The following is a 20,970-nucleotide window of genomic DNA, read 5'->3' as shown; positions in this document are numbered from 1 at the left end:
TCTGTAAGCCTGGGGTGGCGTGGTGTGGGGTCTGTAAGGGGGGGGGGGGGGTGGCTGTGTGGGTCTGTAAGCTGGTGGCTGTGTGGGTCTGTAAGCCGGTCTCTGGGGAGAGAGAGAGATGGTCAGGTCCCTGATGCTTCCTGGCCCAACAGTCTAGTGAGGCTATAGCTCCAACCTCTGTGGCAGAGGGTTTTAAAAAAAAATAAGGTAAGAGAGTCATAGAACAAGACACCAGATATCAACCTCTGTCCTGAATGAACAAACCTGTGTGCATATACTTGTGTGTGTGTGTGTATGCACCAGAGCATGCATGCATACACACACACACACACACACACACACACACAAATCTGAGGCTCACATAAATGAACCTCCAACTTATATAAAACCATTGGAATAAATCACTAGTGACTAGTGACAGAACCTCCTCCTGGAGTCTGATTGACTTCAAGTTTTGTTAAAACAAAACAAAACAAAACAAAAACCAAACCATATTCCTGAAATGTATATACAAGCAGGCACAACTTGACAAAACATTCGGAAACTGAGCAGAGCTCTATCGTTGCCACCTAAGTCAGGATGGGCAACACTGGTGTCCTTCAAACCTTTCTTGGCTCATGGACGTCCCGGTCTCCTCCCTCAGCAATGATAACCTCGCGGAGCTGCCTTCTGATGCCTACAGCAGACGGCCGTGGCTTTGAACCTGATGAAGGCGGAAGTCCCTGGTGGGTGTGCTCCTGCACCAGGCTTGCTCCCTTCCATGTGTCTGTCTAGTCTGTGAGGTCGGTCAGCAGTGTTGTATATAGTGACAACTTGTCCTATCGCGATGCTATAGTCAGGGTTAGCTAACATTCCCAGGAGGGTCTGCATCTCCTCCCAGGGGTCAAGGTTGGCCACGGGGCGGGGGCAGTCACTGCTTGTCTCTAGTATGCAGAGATGGGGGATACTGCCAGACATCTTAGGACCCACATGATGGCACCCCTTCCACCATAAGGCAGCTTGCCCTACAATGCCCCACTGTGAGTACATAGTAACTTTGTTATTCGCGGTCCAGGACCAGCTGAGTCAACACCACCACCTTCCTGCCAGTGTGGCTTTCCTTACGCTGGGATTGGTTCATTTTGATGTAGTCAGTTCAGCAGTCAGCTGAGTGCTTCCAAACAACGACACGGAGGCTGGTTTCCCCACTGATGTTAACATGTTCAATCGTTCAAAAAGCCAGGGCGAACAACTCACTGGTCAACAGATCCCTCAATACCATTTGTTTGGCTAACATAAGCAAGAACCTAAACCTACACATTCACTGAAAGTCTCAAACAAAAAATGTGGATTTTTCAGTTCTCCAGCTATCTGTCCTGACCGCCTCCTCCAGCCCTTGTGAGCTGCCTTTTCTTGCTAAAACGTTTTTTTGAGTCTCTGTGAGGCTCTTAGTCTTCATTTGGCTTGCTGTAAGAATTACTGCGGACATTACCATCACTCATCCTTCCCTGCAGGGTCTGATGCTGTGATGATTCTGTAAGACCCAGGGCTCCATGACTGGGATCTGTCATTTTGATGAGCGTTAGACCTAGGCTCCACAAGAGGAGCTGGTTTCTGTGACATGATGTTAAACAGGGCACCCAGGTGAGTACTTGTTTGTAAGCAGCTCTCCTCGTGAATTGTTACTGTGAGCTCAGTCTGTCCTGTAACCAGCTGCAGTGTGATGGAGTTCTTGCATATGCTGTGACCATCCTCCCATGATTGGTCTCTGTGATGCATGGGTGTGAGCAGGTCCAAAAAAAAGTTAGAATATTGGTATAATTACGTGATGGATGATTAGACCAGGGCTCCCAGGGTGATGGGATTCTGATGAATGGGTTAGACCAGGGCTCCCAGGGTGATGTGGTTCTGTGATGATGGGTGTAGACCAGGGCTCCCAGGGTGATGGGTTCTGTGATGATGGGTGTAGACCAGGGCTCCAAGGTGATGGGTTCTGTGATGATGGTGTAGACAGGGCTCCAGGGTGATGGGTTCTGGGATGGGTGTAGACCAGGGCTCCCAGGGTGATTGGTTCTGTGATGGTGTAGACCAGGGCTCCCGGGTGATGGGCTGTGATGATGGGGCAGGGTGATGGTTCTGTGATGATGGGTGTAGACCAGGGCTCCCAGGGTGATGGGTTCTGTGATGATGGGTGTAGACCAGGGCTCCCAGGGTGATGGGTTCTGTGATGATGGGTGTAGACCAGGGCTCCCAGGGTGATGTGGTTATATGATGATGGGTATAGACCAGGGCTCCAAGGGTGATGTGGTTCTGTGATGGGTGTAGACCAGGGCTCCCAGGGTGATGGGTTCTGTGATGGGTGTAGACCAGGGCTCCCAGGAACACTGCAGTTTCAGTCAGTTCTTGCCATGTGGTGACACAGAGTCATCGGTATCCTGTGCCCCAGGAACCTCTTTTTGCTCTTTAAGTGTTAGCGACTCTAGTGGAAATGACTAGTATCACCTATCAGTTTGGTCTGTGTTTCCTGCATCTCCACGTCTGTCTTCAGCCCAGGCCTTCTTTCACAAAGACTCTGATGAAGTCTTTTCCTTGTTCCGCCCCTCCCTCACACTCCCACCCCAACTCTGCTCCAGTTTCGTCTTGTTAGAGATCTGCAGCAAATCTTCGCCTATTCCAGACACATGTTCTCTACAGGGGAAATGGATCCCATCTCCATCAGAGGCTGACCTTTCGCAGCCAATCAACTGTTATTTTGGTAAATGGCTTTCAACTGCACTGTCGTCCAGTTGATAACCTCCCCTTTATATTTAATGCTGCACCACGACCTGACTGATAATTTCCCCTTCGTATTTAGTATTTTCATGTCCTGCTGAAGAAGGGCCTGCCAACTTTGGAACCATGAACCTCTTCCTCACGTTCCGAGGGCACTGTAGACTTCTGTTTTTCTAATTATACAGTACATTGGAAACTGTGGTGTGAAGTAGGGATTTAAGATTTGCTGGTCTCCACACTGGAAACAAGTTGGGGATTTAGAGAGAGAGAGAGACATATAGACTGGAGAAATCACATCCTCCACATTGTATCAGTGCCATTTGTCATATGCCGAGTGACCTTCCATACCCAGGTCTGCGGCCAGAAGCTTTCCTGTGTCCTGTGGCCGCTCAGTCTTAAATAAACACACAGAGGCTTATGTTAATTATAAACTGTTTGGTCTATAGCTCCGGCTTATGGCTAGCTAGCTCACTCATCTTAAATTAACCCATTTCTATTAATCTGTGTATCACCACACATCTCGTGGCTTTACCTGAGTTCCATTACATCTTGCTTCCCAGGAGGTGGCCTGCAGCTTCTCCCCCCAACACTGCCTTTCTTCTTCCTGTATTTCTCTTGGATTTCCCACCTGGCTGTCTCCTGTCTTGCCATAGGTCAAAGCAGCTTCTTTATTAACCAATGGTAGCAACATATATTCATGGTGTACAGGAAAACCATCTCACAGCACAGGTCATTTGCAGGAATCTGTGCTGTGGCAGCTTTCTCTTAGCACTCCTTCAGAAAGTACAGCCCTGCCTAGTTAACAGGGATCCACACAATCCAGTATCTACCTGGAAAGTCTGAGCCCACAAGTTCTTCAAAATCAACAACTGACTCACGGAAAGCTCCACACACCACTCTTTACTTTCCATACATCACTCTCTCTTTCAGAATTTATCTTCAATTCCTGGCTGCTTTGGTGGCTTTCTAAGATTCTTTAAATCCAGATTCAGCTTGTCTGGTTTTCCTAAGCAAAGATTTGGTATAGCCTGATCCAACATGTCCAGATTCTGCTAGACTTTCAAACTTCTTTTGCTAAATCAATATTTTTATTTTTGTTTTCATGCATACCAAGTTCTCTCCTCTTCCCCTAGTTATAGCTTGGGGAATTTACCTCCTCTTCTAAATGGTTAGTTCTTTGAAATAATTGCTTATTCACCTTCTAGCCACAGCCTGCAGCATGGAAGCACTCAGTAAATGATTCCAGCCAGATATAAAGATGGATATAGAGACAGATGAATGATTGGGCACATGGATGGATGGATGGATGGATGGATGGGTAGATGGGTGGATGGATAGATGGATGGGTAGATAAGTAGATGGGTGGATAGATGGAAGAATGGATGGGTGGGTGGGTGGGTGAGTGAATGAGTGGATACATGGATGATGAATAGATGGATGATGGATGGATGGATGGATAATGGATGGGTAGATGGATGGATAAGGATGGATGGACAATGGATGATGGGTGGATGGATACGTGTGGTGATACTATGTTCCCCAAAATATTGCATACCCTAATAAACTTATCTGGGGTCAGAAACAGAACAGCCACTAGATACAGAGGCCAGAAAATGGTGGCACACGTGCCTTTAGTCCTAGCATTCCAGAGGCAGAGATCCATCTGGATCTCTGTGAGTTTAAAACCACACTGTAAATAGCCAGGCATGGTGACTCATGCCTTTAATCCCAGGAAGTGGTGGCAGAAAGCAGAAAGGTATATAAGATATGAAAACCAGAAACTAGAAGCTTTTGGCCTGGTTAAGCTTTCAGGCTTTCAAGAAGTAGTTCAGCTGAGATCCATTTGGATAAGGACTTCAGTCTGAGAAAACAGGATCAGCTGAGGAATTGGCAAGGTGAGTGGCTGTAGCTTGTTCTGCTTCTTTGATCTTCCAGCATTCACCCCAATACCTGGCTCTGGGTTTGTTTTTATTAATAAGATCTGTTAAGATTCATGCTACAGATACATGGGTGGATGGATGGATGGATAGGTAGAAGGATAGATGGATGGGTATGTGGATGGATGGATGGATGGGTGGGTAGATGTTGAACAGATGGTTGGATGGATGGATAGATGGATGGATGGTTGGGTGGAGGGATAGATGTATGTATGTATGTATGTATGTATGTGTGTGTGTATGTGTGTATGTACATATGTACATGTGTGTAAATAATTTCCATCCACTTAGAACTACATTGTCAGAGGAAACTGAGTGCTTTTATGAATAACTCTACAGCTTGACTCAGCAGTTGAGGTCTAGGTCTGGGAAATGACAGTTTGCTGAAGGTTTGCCTAAGGAATGCTGACTCACATAAATCCATATTCCAGCTAGAGACTTTAATCACACCTCATGTCTGAGATTACATTCTTTCAAAGCCTGGATATGTTCAAAAGATTCAACAGCAGAACCAGTGGGCCCCCTCCCCAGTGCAAGCCTGGGGAGGTCCCTCCTGTTCACTGTCGAGGGGCAGGATGGAAGACTTCGAGGAGGTAAGGTTGCAGCCCCACCACAGATCTGATAGCTGGAGGTGGACAGCGCCATATAGAAATGAAGCCAGGCTCTTGGAGAATGTGTTCTAGACTGCACTTCAAAGTTGGCTTAGAAGCTACTGTTCGTAAGTCACAAGAAATGATTTTGGTTGACTGGGATCTGAATTAATCATCCTACAGGAGGCAGACATATCTGCCCTTTCACCTGCCTCCCAGCACACTCTTCAGCTCTCTCATGCCGTCCAGTCCATGAATCCCTTCAGGCTACTCTTCTTGACTCTGGGACTTCATAAAGAAAAGATGTGTGTAGTGACAAAACACACATTGTTTTGGGGAGACATACATGAGTAAACATGAAATTATAGTATGGAATTGTGGGCTGCATTTTGTGTGTGTGTGTGTGTGTGTGTGTGTGTGTGTGTGTGTGTGTGTGTGTGAGAGAGAGAGAGAGAGAGAGAGAGAGAAAAGAAGAAGAAAAAAAAAAAAAAAAAAGAGAGAGAAGAAGAGAGAGAGAGAGAGACAGAGAGAGAGAGAGAGAGAGAGAACGCCCCAGGGGCCAGCCTAGCCTCAGAGGCATAGACTTCTCAGTGGGACTGATCATTGAAGGGTGGTACAAGTATCTGATTTTTAAAAGTCCCCTCTCCCTCATGGTGGTCCCAGGAATGCAGACATTAGCAAGCATGTAGCATCATCTCGGATCCCAATATGCGTTTTACCCTAGTTGTCCCCAAACAGTCTTACATCACCAGGTTTTTTAAAATGTGATGGGGCACATTGAATTCAGTTGTCTGTGTTCAGAGAAGTCTGAGGCTTCCTGACAGACTGACCAGGTCTCCGTTATGTGCCTGTCTGTGTGTCCTAGCTTGCACTCCATCCCTCACCCTCTGCCTCCTTCACTGAAATGGATTTTTTGTCACCTTTCCAGGAATGGTTCTTCTTAATTGACACAGGCTTTGTCCACATTTTCAGAGTGCAGGACCGTAACTCAACGTGTGTACAGTCTGCAGTGCTCACGCCAAGGTCACCCCCTCACCCTCTCTACTCCTCTAACTCTGCCACTTCCATGGATTTGGAATCTTCAGAACCCTCCCGCTATTATAAAATACATCTCGAGCCCCAGTAGACCTCTGTATTGTGCTGTAGGACACGGACTGAGCCCTGATGTCTATCGGAGTTCTGGTCCCCATTCTAGGCTCTCTCTACCCATCCCGGTCTCTAGGTCACCTGACACGCCCCTGCTCCTGGTACCCATGAGGCAGGCATGGGCAAAGCTTGGGATGCTCCGCAGCCCTGTGGATGATCTGTGGGTGGGATCCCCTGAGGCAGCTCACCAGGCTGGCTTCTGTGGCAAGGACTGGCGCCTACTGGAGCAGCAGAAGGAACTACAGACAAGGCTGGCAGCCATCCTGCCTCACTGCATCCATGCCTGTTTCACTCCAGTGTCCGCACTGCCGAGTCAGGGATGCGTGACTCCTACTGACCTCATCCTTTTGGCTCTGTCACCCCCAGGTCCCCCTTGCTTCACACCGCCCCTCTCAGCCTGCTGTCCTCACTGAACCTCGCTTGCTTGCCTGCGGAGTGTAGGTAGTCATCATTGCCTACTGAGAGCTTTGCAGATGGAGTCGGCTAATAACTGGTGGGTGGGACCTCCCCTCCCGCAGGCTCTTATCCTTCCAACCCATCACCGCCGCCACTGCCTCCCCTCCTCCAAAGCCTGACTCATCCGCCGCCTCCAGAAAGCCTGTGCTCCAGGCTCAGTACACACGGCAAGCTCCCTTGCCAGACCCGCTGCACTTATACTGCAAGCTCCACATTTCACTTGTAACTTCCTGTGCGGCAAGCCCTTCTTCATGGAAGCATCCCGAACTTGCCCCGAAGATTTTCACTCCAAGTGGGGGAAGGTAGCCCGGCTTCCACTTCTGTAAAGACTTACAGTCTTGAGACAGACAGGCCAGACTAGGCATCTCAGTTCAGCTGCTTCCTCGGCCATCCTGTGGGCTCCTCTGAGCCTCAACTTTCTCATGTGTAAAATGGGACAATAAGAGGTAAGGCAGCGGAGTGGCTGGGAAGTGAGGAGCTAAGCCTGTTCCTTCTGTTTATCGTGTGTCCCTGGCTTACCATTCTGAACCTCATGTGTGACAAAAGCGTGTACCTCAGGGAACATAGAGCCATCACAGCCGAGGGATGTGTGCCTCGTGCGCGGTCCCAGGCAGGCACCATGCCAGTTTTCAGCATTTGCTCTCTTGGATCTGGTTCCTGCACCACGGGGCCGTCTTCAGAGGAAACTGATTCCTCACCAGTATTAGAGAGCAGCAAGACCTTTTAAACTCTCTCTGCTGCGTCAGGGTGTGGGTGAGGAATGGGGGTGACAGCTCACCTCTGGGGGTGATTCATAGTGCCATTACATCTGCATTGAGTCTCCCGCAGCTCCAACCGGCTCTGGCTCCAGCCAGACGCCAAGGCAGGAATTGTGAATTCTATTATGCAGTTTTGTCCAATGGCAGCTTCCGGAGGCCTGTGAGTTGGACCTGACCTTTTTTCTCTCTCACTGTATCATGATGGTCTTTGAGAAAAATATGTGAAAAACAGAATAAAACTTGGCTATGGGCCCACCTTATCTCTCAGCCTTCAGGGCTTGGGACCTGGGAAGAATAAGGAGTGAATGGTCTCTGACCCCTGCAGGTCCTGGTCCAGGTCCTGATCCGCTTTGCAGGAAGGCTGTGAGCAGTGGCTTCACCCCAGTGAGCCTCAGTTTGCCCATAAGAAAGGGAGGACAATGGCACTGATCCGGGTGAAGCGGGACAGCGGCTTCATCATCTGTGGTCCATGCCCCTGGAGCCACTGTGTCGCTCGATAAAACACAGATCCATCCACAGGACAACCTGGCAGGCCAAGGGGATGCCCCGCAGGAGGACCCTTCTCCACAGCCGGCTGCTTCTGAGCATGAACCAGAGCCAGAGGTCACCTTTCCTCTCCTGCTCTGCAGGAGAGGACTTGTTTATTCCTTAACATCTGTGCTCAGCCTGGGGTCCTCCTCATCCCCGATGCCAGAGCTGTCAAGGACAAACCACCAGACAGATGTTATGATATCAAAAACAGAGCAGATTAATGACGAGCAGCACTTGGAGGTGAAGCCGCATGCGCTCATCCCCGGGTATTTGCGGGGACCTGGTTTCTGAACCCCCACAGATACCAACATTTGTGTTATGGTCCAGATTTGCCCAGAGTGTGCACCACCCCCACCCCGCCAACCCCTCATGCCCTAAGTCACTTTATAATACCCAACACTGTGACCTCACTGACCTATAAAGAGCGGTCGGATGGTCTTGTTCAAGGAAAATGACGAGAAAGAATATCTGTCCGTGTTCCATATAGTCTCGGTTGTTTTTCAAATAATCTTGACCTGGCTGAGCTCACAGATGCAGAATCTGCAGATGGGGCGGGCCGGCTGTGCATGCAGGTAAAACTATGGGATGTGTTGCCTGCTCTGAGGCTCTGGCGTAGATGGGGACTGACCAGTAAGCAGACCTCATCTCTAACTCCTAATAAGACCCTGAGACCTAAGGAAGGGGGAAGAGCCAGGATTTGAACCCACTGTTACTCACTTAAAACCTCATTTTCCTAACCTTGCAAATTCCAAAAGATTTTATATCCTGGTATATCTAACCGTCCTCCGCAACATTAGGCAACCGACACACAGGCGTTCCTATGTAATGTTCCTGTGGAGTCACTAGCCAGCATTTATTGGACTCCTACTGTATGATAGGCACCTACTGTGTGCCAGAGGATTGAAGACTACCCTCATGAACCCAGTCTATGTTTATGGGGCTTCTGCATACTGAGGCTCCCCTAGCTCACTCCGTATGTATTTACTGAGCATCTGCCTTGAACTAGGGCATTAATCTAGGCAGCAGTGCTGAAGATAACATATTTCTAATATGGGCTTCCCTCTCCGTAACGCTAGTAGGTGGACATGGACCCCCCCCCTGTTTCCCAGCCAAGGAAATTCTGGCCTGGAGAACGTAAGGCAACAATCCCAGTGACAGTGTCGTTCAGGACAGCCCCAGACAAGGTCCCCAGCCACCAAGCTCTGATGTCAGAGGTAATGTCGGCCTTGTACTGACCACAGAGTCTTGCAAAAGGCCACAAAGACAAGAACATAGCTCTGTATTGGCTCACCTACATGGGACCTCCTCACTTTTTCAAGGCTACTGCCTGGAGGTCCTAACTACTACCTCTCAGGGTTGCTACGGAGGCTGGAGGGAGGCCAGGCTGTTTTCATCCCTAATCCCAGGACAGGGCCCAGTACGGATATTCATGAAGGTGCCACGGCTGTGACCACTGACTGTCTCTGCATTTGAGCCTCCTCAAAGCCTATTCCTTGGAGTAACTAAGGGACAGACTGCTGAAGTCCCCAAGATAGCTCAGGAACCTCTCTTCAAAGACTGACATTCATCATCCTGTCTTCCAGCCGCTCAGAGAGCCCTCGGTACTGTAGCATCTCCTCGGCCAGGTCTCTGAAAATCAGGTGGACATCTTTACTGTTTGCCCTGCATCCATCACGGGAGGGTGACAGAGAGTCTTCCAGTCAGGCCACCCTGGAGGACACTTGAAGGGCAAGAATGAGTGTCCTAGGCCTGGGTACCTGCACACAGGCTATCCTGGAAGGTTACAGAGCTGGGACAGTGCACTAGCCTTGAGTGACAGAGCTAGGATCCTTTCCCCAAAGCCCAGTGGCTGTCTGGACCGATAAATCCCACAGTGTATGCATAGATAGCTGATGTAGACTTCAGCAGGGAAGGCTGAGAGGGATGGGGAGGGATGAGGAACATGCAGTGGAGCTGAGAGGGTGTTCTCTACTTCTCACCTGACACCCCCACCCTCTGCAGTCCCCCCAGGAATCCACATGATACAGTTTGTGTCCCTACTGATCCCAGACCTTCCCGGGAAGGCGGGTCCCAGCCCTGGGCTCTACTCATGAAAGCCAAGGCTACACCCGCAGCACTCAGGGCCACCAGCCTGGGCCACCTACCCCTTGCATAGACACATGCAGGCCTGGACCTGCGGATCATCATCTGGGTTCCTGGCTGATCCTGTCCCCTCAGCTTGCTCCCACCTTTTCCTTCCAGAGATGAATAGGGCAGAACCAGCCCCTCCTGTGACTCTCCATCCTCCCCCTCCTCCGCCCTCACCTCTCTCTCTCCCCTTCCCTCCCTGACCAGCTGGGCCCTTCATCTTCCTACCAGTCCCCACCTCTCCCCTCCCCGCACCCCGTGGTCTCCAAGGTGCCTCTTCCTTTTCCTACTCCACCTCCTCTCACTCTCCAGCCCTCTTCTCTTCCGGTGCCTCGGTCCTCCCGGTCTTCTCCTCATCTTGTGCCCTCCTCCTCCTCCTCCACCCTGATTACATCCTCCATTTACTGAGCACCTACTGTGAGCCAGGCTGAGTACTGAGTGCAGGGCTAAGAGACAAGACCCTGCTGACACGATGGGTTTGGAGTCTTGGCCCTCCCACCTCCCTCCTCCTCCTCTGTGGGTCTTTCCTCCTCCACACCTTCCTCCCTATCTTCCTGCAGCTTCTGGTCGTTCCATTTCCTCCCAGCTTGCCCTGGCATCCGGAGCCAACAGTCATGGTGGGAGATGGGAGCAGCGGGTCTACAGAGTCCCAGTCTGCAGGCGGCAGGCACCCTCGCCATCATCGCCCACCCCTCGTGGCAGGCGATGAAGGAGACTGAGGCCTGAGAGACACTCGTCACCCCCACCTCTTTTCAGGGCCAAGACAGCAGGGAAATGACTTTTGTCAGCTTGGCAGCAGCCCCACCGGCCCTGACGGCTCAAAGCTGTTTATTACGAAGGAGAATGAAATGAAAAGAGCGTGAATGGCACCCGGCAGCGTGTGTGTGTGTGTGTGTGTGTGGGGGGTGGGGGGTGTGGGTGTTGGAGAGGGTGTTCCAAAGCACTGCTCTCTGCAAGCATGCCTTTGGGTGATTGGAAAGCAGCCACTGGGCTCCACACTCAGTGCTCAGCTGGGTGCAGCTGTGACGGGACAGGAAGTGACAGGCAGGACATAGGAAAGAAGAAACAGCTGCTGTGGGAGAAGTGTGAAGCTTTTGTTTTAGCATACGGGACCGCCCACTTCTTGCGGGGTGATGCAAGGTCACCCACTGCCCATGTGGTGGTCAGTTTTCCCTTTATCCATCTTAATTCCACGTGTGGTCTCGTCTCAGCTGTGTCTCGTGGTGGGTTACATCTGGTGGCTGGGGGTTAGGGATGGGATGGTGATGACCAAAGCCATTTGGGATGAGCTGTGACTCGGTCCTGTGTTCCTCTTGATTGAAGAACAGATGCCGAGCGCAGAATCAAGAGCCTTTTCTTTGTTCTCCTAACCAGCTGCCCATGAGGCCAACGTTGCTGAGCAGGGAAAGTGGGGCTCTCTGGAGGGCAGGGGGTCACATAGAACAGGGGCTGAGGATGGGGAGGTCCTGGCTCGTGGTCATCGTCCACGCTTGCGCTGCCTAGTCTGCAGCATGGAGCAGGGGTCGATGAGTGCAGCCAGCCCTATGCTCCGTCCTCATGAAGCTGCTTGGCAGGACCCATCATGATCTGGCAGCATCTCCCAGGTGCCACGCTGGCAGGACCCTCCTAGGAGAGAAACCCACGGGATGGGGGAGGCTCTCGCCTCCGGTGTTCTTTGTGATGAAAAGATACCATAGTCCAAGTGGCTTATAAACCATAAAAGTTGTGTTCTCAACATCTGCAGGCTGAAAGTCCAAGTTCATGGAGCCGGCAGATTCACCGCTGCTCATGGGTGGCTGTCCTCTCTATCCTGGTTTGAGGGGAATGGGGCAGTTTAGCTGTCTGAAGTTGTGTGTGTGTGTGTGTGTGTGTGTGTGTGTGTGTGTGTGTGTGTGTGTGTAGGCCAGAGGTCAACCTCACATGGACTCTCAGGATCCACCCGCCTTGGCTTTTTGTTTGTTTGTTTGTTTTGTTTTTTGTTTTTTGTTTTTTGTTTTTTTTTCCGAGACAGGGTTTCTCTGTGTAGCTTTGCGCCTTTCCTGGATCTCACTTGGTAGCCCACGCTGGCCTCGAACTCACAGAGATCCGCCTGGCTCTGCCTCCTGAGTGCTGGGATTCAAGGTGTGCGCCACCACCGCCCGGCCACCTTGGGTTTTGAGACAGGCTCTCTCACTGGCCTAGAGCTCACAGATTAGCATAGCTGGCTGGCCAGTGACCTGCGGGGGCCACCTGTCTCTCCCTCCTTAGTGCTGAGTGACCACACTGTCGTCACACCAGCCTTCAGGTGCCGGTTTAAGTCCTCACAATTGTGTGGCAAGTACTCTACCAGCTGAACCACCCACCCACCCCAGCCCTGGGGCTTTGTATAAGGGCAAAAATAGGGCATTAATCCCATGTAAGAGACTCACCCTCGAAGCTGGTCACCCCCAAGATTCCACCGCCTAACACCTGTGGGGTAAAATCACAACCTAAGGATGCGGAGGTTGGCAAAGACCTGGACCCTCCCGCCTCCTGTCAGTCATCTCCCCTGGGGGCCTCCGTGTGGCTGGATCCCCTCAGATTCCAGACCACCACCACCCCTCATGAGCTACTACCCTGTGTGATTGGGGCGGAGGTGGCGGATTCCAGCCAGGAGCAGGATGGATGCTTTCCTCAAAGCTTTGGACCAGCATCCCAGCTCCTTTGGCATGGGGCGGACCCCCTACACTTGCCCCCATTGTCGCGAAGCCAACAAGCAGCCGGAGCCGGAGTACACCTTGTTCCCACCTCACGGCTGGCCTGCGCGGGCTGCTTTGTCCTGCCATTGCCAACCCTGACATCTGGTGTTCCTTTCTGTTTCTAAATAAATTATGAGAATTCACTGGTGGGTGGACAGCAGCCTATTTCCCTAAAAGGGGGGCACAGAATATTTTTATTAATGGAAACACCCCTGGCCTGTCGCCTCTCTCCTTTAAAGAGCACCCTTTATTTAATGCTCTATACTTCCCTCACATACCACTCAAGACTCCGGCTTTGGGGATGGGGGCTGTGGGGATGTGGTGCCTAGGTGCCATAAACTACTGCATCAAAATGGAGAGTGTTGCGTCCCAGAATAGAAACTGCCTGTCCTCCCTCAATACGCCCCTCTTCCCCACCACCACTTCTGTAGAGATCTGGCTTCAAGTTGATTTCATGTGAATCTTTTCCTTTAGGGGAAATGGTTTATAAATGCCCCCCCCCCATCCTTCACTCGACGAAGCCACCAGAGGTCTCATGACGTACCTCATCAAGACACAACTGTGATACCTGATGCCCTGGCACCCCACTTGTTGGAGTCAACCTCTGAGCTTAGCCCTGGATAAATAAGTCACCCTGCATGTTTCCCCTCCAAGCGTGGAAAAATGAATTACTTGCTTATCACACACCAGGCTCTGAGTGATGCTCTATCCTGTCAGATAGAATGTCCCATAAGTCCAAGTCACCCATAGTAGCCGCAGTGTTTATCCACTCAAATGTACTTAGCCGGGTTTAATTATAGATAGAAATTGCATCTCAGAAAGCAACGCGAAACCATTTACACAGCTGGAGTTTCCACATCCCATCACATGATTCACTCCAGGCTGCGGCAGGGACCGCCTTTACCAAGACAAAACAGCACTCATGCCCAGGCTTAGTGGCTCTCGTGTGGGTCTCAAAAATTGTATGAACTGTGGTTTCTAGTGGTTGCATCTTTCTTCTTGACACAGGGTAAGTGAAGAGTCCAGAGATGCTGAGAAGCTGAGACCAGCGTCGTTGGCGTCGGCGCTGAGTGGAGCCTGGGATGCTCCCAGACAGACCTCGAGGGCTGGTTCCGAGTCTCTCCACCCAGTCTTCCCACAAAAGCCCTACCATGTGGGGGATGGGGAAGGCTTTGCTGTCCATGGAAAAACCACCCCAGAGCGATCGGGTACCCTGTCCTTGTCTCCCCCTTCTCAAAGCACGGCGGTGTCGCCCCTGCCCAGGGACAAGCTCCCCAGCCCGTCGGCTGCCCTCTCAGAGTTTGTGGAAGAACTCCGCAGGAAGAGGGCCCAGAGAGGCCAGGGTTCCTCTCTGCACCTGGGGGAAGGACCCATGCTCCCCATTTTCCAGACCACTGGGGCTTCCTCGCTTAGGAGGGGCAGAGCCAGCAGCGACGAGGGAGACCTCTCACTGAGGACTGGAGCAAAGTCTCCTCTGGGAGCAGAGGGGAACCCCAGGGCCACAGCCGGTCTCTCACGGTCCACCAGTCTCAGGTGTATCTCCTCAGAGGGCACCGAGAATGTTGCCCTGATGCCTGACAAGCAGAAGACACGGTTTGGTTCCTGTGAGTCTCTCTTAGAGTCAGGACCCAGCACAAGGAGAAAGCTGGGCTCCCCCGTGGCACCCAGGGACCCACTCTTATCGCCGACACTGCGGCCCAGGAGGCGGTGTCTGGAGTCCCCGGTGGATGATGCGGTCTGCCCGGACCTTGGGAAGGAACCTCTCGTCTTCCAGAACCGCCAGTTCTCTCATCTGATGGAAGAAACTCTGGACAGTGATCCCTTCAGCTGGAAGCTTCCGAGCCTCAATTACAGACGCCAGACCAAAGTGGACTTTGATGACTTCCTTCCGGCCATCAGGAAGCCCAGCGCTCCTTTGTCCGAGGCTGCCAAAGAGGGGACGGAGGCTTCAAAGCATCCGAACGTCCACTTTGAGATGGAAGAGGCCGACCGCTCTTTTCTCTCGGGGATCAAAACCATTTTGAAAAAGAACCCAGAGCCGAAGGAGGACCCCGCTCACCTCTCCGACTCCTCCTCATCCTCCAGCTCCATCGTATCCTTCAAAAGTACAGGCAGTATCAAGAGTGGTCCAAGAGTCCCCAGACTCCAAGGTGACGGCGGCGAGCGGATGTCCCCCGAGCACAGAGAGCCCGACCCTGGGAGGAAAGGGGATGACGTGGAGAGCATAATGAGGAAGTACCTCCAGCAGTAGAGACCGGTGCAGGTAAGGACAGCAGGCCAGGTCACCCCCAGGCCAGGCAGCCTCCAGGGGAATGGGGTTCTGCTTTAATTCTGGGGTGGCTTGAGCCAAGGTGTCAGGGGCTGAGGCTGACGTCACCTACGGCACTGTAAGTTGTAGGAGGCTGCGTTGGAAAGCAGAGGGCCCTGGGGGATGCTGCTAAAGGCAGCGACAGGGAGCTGAGAGACAGCTGGGGGCAGAGTGCTTTTCCAGCGAGAATGAGGACCTGAGTTCGGATCCCCAGCACCCATGTATAAGCCAGGCAGGCGTGGTGGCCAGCTCAGGAGGTGGAGACAGAAGAGACCCGTCCGGCATGTAGGCTAACCAAAGGGACAAGCCCCATGTTCAGCGAGACCCTGACTCAACATATACGATGGAGAGAGGCTCAGGAAGACACCAGATGTCTGCCTCAGGCCTCCACGGGCATGGGCTTACACATCTGCACACATGTGCATCCATGCACGTGCCCAAAAGAGAGGGAGAGTTGGGGAGGTGGCTCAACCAATAGAGAGCTTGCCTTGTAAGCGTAAGGACCTGAGTTCAACCCCCAGAGCCCATGGAAACATTGCTGAGTGTAGTGGCGTGTACCCCAACACTGGAGAAGTGGCGGTGGGGGCTGGGGCTCACTGGCCAGCCCTGCTAGCCTAGTTAGTGAGTTCTGAGGGACACTGTCCCAAAAGGCAAGGTGGATATCTCCCGGGGAACAACTCCTGAGGCTGTCCTCTAGTCCCGACAGGCATGCACACACACACACACACACACGCACACACACACACACACACACACACGCATACATGCAGCTGCACACACACACACACATGCACACACACAAACACACACGTGCATACATGCAGCTGCACACACACACACACGTGCATACATGCAGCTGCACACACACACACACACATGCACACACACACAAAGACAGTGCCAGCCTTTTAGTGGCCCCACTGAGTCTTATTCCCTTGACCTCTTTCCATGTGGGGTGGAAGGGGCTGATGTGGCATTCTATCTACAGAATGTTCTCACTGAGCCACTGAAGGTCGGATTGGAGGGTGCATGCTGAAGGGAGAGGTCCAGCGTTTGTTTTATCTGTAGGAGAGACACTGGAGCCTGGGCTGGGGGCTGGCAAACGTGTGCAGAGTGTGCAACAAGAGAACAGCCAGGATTTTCCCGCCTCACCTCTGTTCCCAGCCCCAATCCTGCACAGGACATGCAGGTGTCCATCACATGCGGACTGACCTCTGTCCAGTGCCTGTATCAGCTGCGGGTTACTGCTCACGGCAACCCAAAAGGTGGTTAGCCCTACTTGCCATTTATCCCCACTTCACAGGCTGACCAGCTAAGGAGCAGAAAGTTCAAAATCACCTAGGCAGGCCTGGGACCCAGAACTCCAGCATCCTCCCGTCTCTCTCCCAGGCTCACCCTTAGGTCCACCACCCAGGTGTCTGCAGCACAGAAGCCAGTGCCACTCTGTCTGTGGTATGCGGCCAACACCAATGTCCCACTGCAGAATCTCAAAGCCCAAGGCTGAGGCTGCCCAGCTGTGGCACGCAGTCGCTCAGTGTGTGCACTGCCATGGCCCTGGGCTTCCCGGAAGCCCTTGCTCAGGCACACCTGCTCCTTCGAGAGGCAGCCTCGGCCCGTTGTGAAGTCACAGCCCCTTCCGCAGAGACCGGCTCGGGCTGTATCCGAGCAAATTAATTTGACTTAGCATGGCCTTCTCTCTGCTCTCAATTACCAAGTAAAGATCTGATATTCATTTACATTATTATGCTCTTGGGGACAGGAGAAGCAGTTTCAAAGGCCAAGTAAAGGGCACACGCCCACACGGGGACGGTGCTTGGCACACACTGGCCCAGAACACCTTGTCTCTGCCATTATTATTATTTTTTTTAACTCAAGTGTCCTCTTCCCCCTGAGGATGTTCACTGTACTGGGGAGCTCCGACCGCACGTCTCCCAGATTCCCAGGCTGGGGTTCTAAACCACAGTGAGCAGCCCAGGCACGCCTCAAGCCCCAGGCTCAGCTCCTCCCTCCCCCATGGCTAGCCATGAGACCACGAGTGGGCTATGGGGCCTAATCAACAGCTGTGTCTCCAGTAGGGTGGGTAGGGGACAGTAGCCAGTACCTGCAGGGCTAATGGGAATTCAAAAGGTCAGCTGGGTTGGTGCTACATGCCTGTGATCCCCATGACTGGGAGGTTTGGGCAGGAGGGTCACAAGTTCAAGGCCAGCCTGGGATATGCAGTGAGACCCTGTCCTAAATACACACACATACACACACAAGAATGTATACACACATACACACATACCTGTACATACACATACACACAAATATATACACACATGCATATATACAGAAGCAACACATATATATACACATATGTGCATATATATATGCATAGACATTGATACATACACATACACACATTTTCTCATATACGTACACACATACACAAACACACATTCACATACACACAAACACACGGATAAATAAATACAAGAGACTGGCCTCAGCTCAGTGGGAAGCAGGCTACTTTAACTTTGATACTTGGGTCCCGTGCGGTCCTGCTTCTCATTCCTGTGATCCACTCACCAAGAAGAAGAAAGGCTTTCAGTGGCTCAGGGTTCTGGAAGCTCCAGTCCATTATGGATGGTCTCTGTGGCTTTGGGCCTGTGGGAAATACCACAAGGCAAAGCCAGTCCCTCAGGGTGGACAGGGAAGAGGAGAGAGGAGGAGACAAGGGTCCACAGTGACCTCCCGGGGGCCAGAAACAGCCCATGGGACCCTGTGCTGAAAGTGTTCACCCTTTCCCAATAGCATCGTGCAAAGAGGCCTTTAAACTTGGGCCTTTGGGTAGAGTCCAGATCCAAAGAACAGCAGCCCCTTGAAAATCAGTCCTTCCTCCCACTCCCCGAGTTCTCTCCAGGGAGCCCCCTCCCCTAGGTTCGCCAGTCTCATTCCTGATCCCCCCTGTGTTTGCTTCCAGCCTCCCCAGTTACCACTGCCGCCAAAGATGCCCACTCCAAAGTTCTGGAGAGAAAGAGAGAGAGACCCCCAGGCCCCTGGGGCCCACCATCCAGAGTCAGACACCCTGCCCACCCTCAAGGCGTGGGATGGGCCCAGAGGGGCACGGCCCAGCGGGTCACCACGCTGCACATGTGCTTGGTCTGGATTCAATAAAGTTGATTTCCCTGGAGTCCGTGTGGTTTCTCCGTTCCGGACTGGCCACCTTGGACTCTGTTGGGGTACGGGACGGGGAGCGAGGGCCCCAAAGGATGGGATCAGCCCAAGCGCGTTGTAAGGTAGGCCTGATACTGTGTGTTCACTCTCACCGTGTTACAGGCCAGCCTGCCTCCTCATCAGACCGTGGCCTGAGGTCAACTTTGGGTGTCTCCTTCCGTCATTCTCTACCTTGTGTTTTCTGAGAGGGTCTCTGAGTTTGCACGCGCTGATCCAGCTTGCCAGGCTGGCCCCGGGCGCCTGTGACACCTCCCCTCCTTAGCGTTGGGATCACAGCTATGCGTCAGTTTATGACTCCTTTTCCTGGGGCTGTCCTAAAACACCATGACCAAGACAGCTTAGAGAAGAAGGGCTACAGTCCCAGGGGGATGAGAGTCCATCGTCTTCACGGTAGCAAGTGGCAGGCATGGCGGCTAACCCGGGATGCTGAGGGCTCTCATTCCACGAATCGTGAGCTCAAAAAACAGAGAGCAACTGGAAATGGCATGAGTCTCCAAAGTCTCTGAACCCGCCTCTGTGACACACTTCCTAAGCCTTCCCGAACAGAGCCACCAGCTGGGGACCGAGTACTCACATACACGAGCTCACAGTGGACGTTCGTTCAAACCACCGCAACCACCAAGCCCGGCTCTCACATGGGTGCCAGGGATCCACGCTCAGGCCCCGTGTTTGTGCAGCAAGCACTTTACCGACTGAGCCGTAGCTCAGGCCCGGGTCGTTGTCCGCCATCCCCCCGGATCCACAGTCACCTCCATCCTTCCTGTCATTTCTATCTCTCTGCTTTTGTGAGTATACAGGAACACACAAGCGCTGAAGCACAGAGACAGGCCATGAATGTGTGTATCCAGTATGTTTCAGGACCTGTGAATATGCACTCCTCCAGCCTCTCCCACGTCCAGCCCCTCCCACACTCAGCCCCTCCCACGCTAAGCTCCACCCACAATCAGCCCCTCCCGTTCACAACCCCTCCCACACTCAGCTCCGCCCAAATCAAATCCCTCCCATTCACAGCCCCTCCCACACTAAACTCCACCCACACTCAGCCCCTCCCACACTCAGCCCCTTCTACTCACATCCGCCCACATTCACAGTCCCTCCCACACTCAGCTCCTCCCACGCTAAGCTCCACCCACAATCAGCCCCTCCCATTCACAGCCCCTCCCACACTCAGCTCCACCCACACTCAGCCCCTACCACACTCAGCCCCTTCTACTCACATCCCCGCCCACATTCACAGCCCTCCGCCCACATTCACAGTCCCTCCCATACTCAGCTCCACCCACAATCAGCCCCTCACACACTAAGCTCCACCCACAAACAGCCCCTACCACACTCAGCCCCTTCTGCTCACGCCCCGCCACATTCACAGTCCCTCCGCCCACATTCACAGTCCCTCCCATACTCAGCTCCACCCACAATCAGCTCTACCCATGCTCACGCTCACATCCCCTCTCATGCTCAGCACCAGCTCTCACACCTCAGCACGCTGGAACCATAAACTGCATGCCACACATCTTCCCAGCCTCACAGCCAAGATACTGTTTTCTTTAAATACCCTCGAAGGAGTCAGAACAGTGATTACCAGTTAATAACAGCCAGCTAATGGTCATTGACCACACACTATGTGGCTGCTGCTGGGCCAGCATTTCTCACAGTTGTTACCTGGCAGCGTTACAAAAAGTCCCGAAAGATAGCAGCAAAGACCCCCTTCTTAAAAAATAGGGCCAAAGGGGTGTGACACACAGAATCAGTGTGTCCGTGTCCTCCCAACTAGGGTGGGGACCTGTGAGTTGCTGGGTGGATTGTGGGTGTGATTGTAGGTGTGTCCTGTTTGCCTGGCTATGGGGACAGTGCCCTAGGGCAGGAGTGTGAGTGCCACTTCTCAGTTCTGGAGGATGAATGCCAATGGTCAAGAGGCCAGCCCTCTGAGAACTGTGGGAGCCTCCCTCATCTCCTGGACGCCTCTCACCACCTCTGCACATCTGGGAGCACCCACCCTAACGGGCTTTTTAAAACTTGATTGCCTGTCTCTAAATAAGGTCATGGTCCGGCGTCCTTGCTGTTAGAGCTGTGATGTGTCTCTCTTGTGGCGTAGGAATGGACACGACTGAATCAAAACAATGGGTAAGAGAAAATAGAGACACATCAGCTCTGAGCATGGCCAGGGGGCGGTGGGAAGAAAGGAGGTTAAGGGCTTGGGCTGGGGTAGGTGCGGCCCACTTGGGGTGCGGTGGACTTCTGTGCTCCCAAAGTGTCTTCCATCGTCCCACCAAAGATCATCAGTGGGAGGTGAAGGGAGCAGGCAGAACCTCTGTGGCTCAAGGCCCTGGTAGGGAACAGGGCATGACCCAAAAGCCTGCTGAACTTGGCCGTGGGGAACATAGAGGAGGTACAGGCCCCTCCACAGCATGAAGGTGTGTGAGGACACAGAGT

General features: G+C 52.5%; 1 protein-coding gene across 1 annotated transcript in view; it reads left to right on the top strand.

Annotated features, from left to right (window-relative positions):
* Myo18b (myosin XVIIIB) overlaps positions 1 to 18,493 on the top strand; it is a 216,633-nt gene extending 198,140 nt beyond the window's left edge. Inside the window, 2 exon segments of the mRNA XM_037198646.1 lie at positions 14,022 to 15,276; positions 18,284 to 18,493. Of these exon segments, the coding sequence (XP_037054541.1) occupies positions 14,022 to 15,264 (1,243 nt within the window). The 3' untranslated portion in view covers positions 15,265 to 15,276; positions 18,284 to 18,493.
* The last annotated feature ends 2,477 nt before the right edge of the window (positions 18,494 to 20,970 follow it).

This window comes from Peromyscus leucopus, chromosome 23, assembly GCF_004664715.2.
Source record: "Peromyscus leucopus breed LL Stock chromosome 23, UCI_PerLeu_2.1, whole genome shotgun sequence".
In the NCBI taxonomy this organism is placed as follows: Eukaryota; Metazoa; Chordata; class Mammalia; order Rodentia; family Cricetidae; genus Peromyscus; species Peromyscus leucopus.
This window is presented reverse-complemented; position numbering and strand designations above follow the sequence as displayed.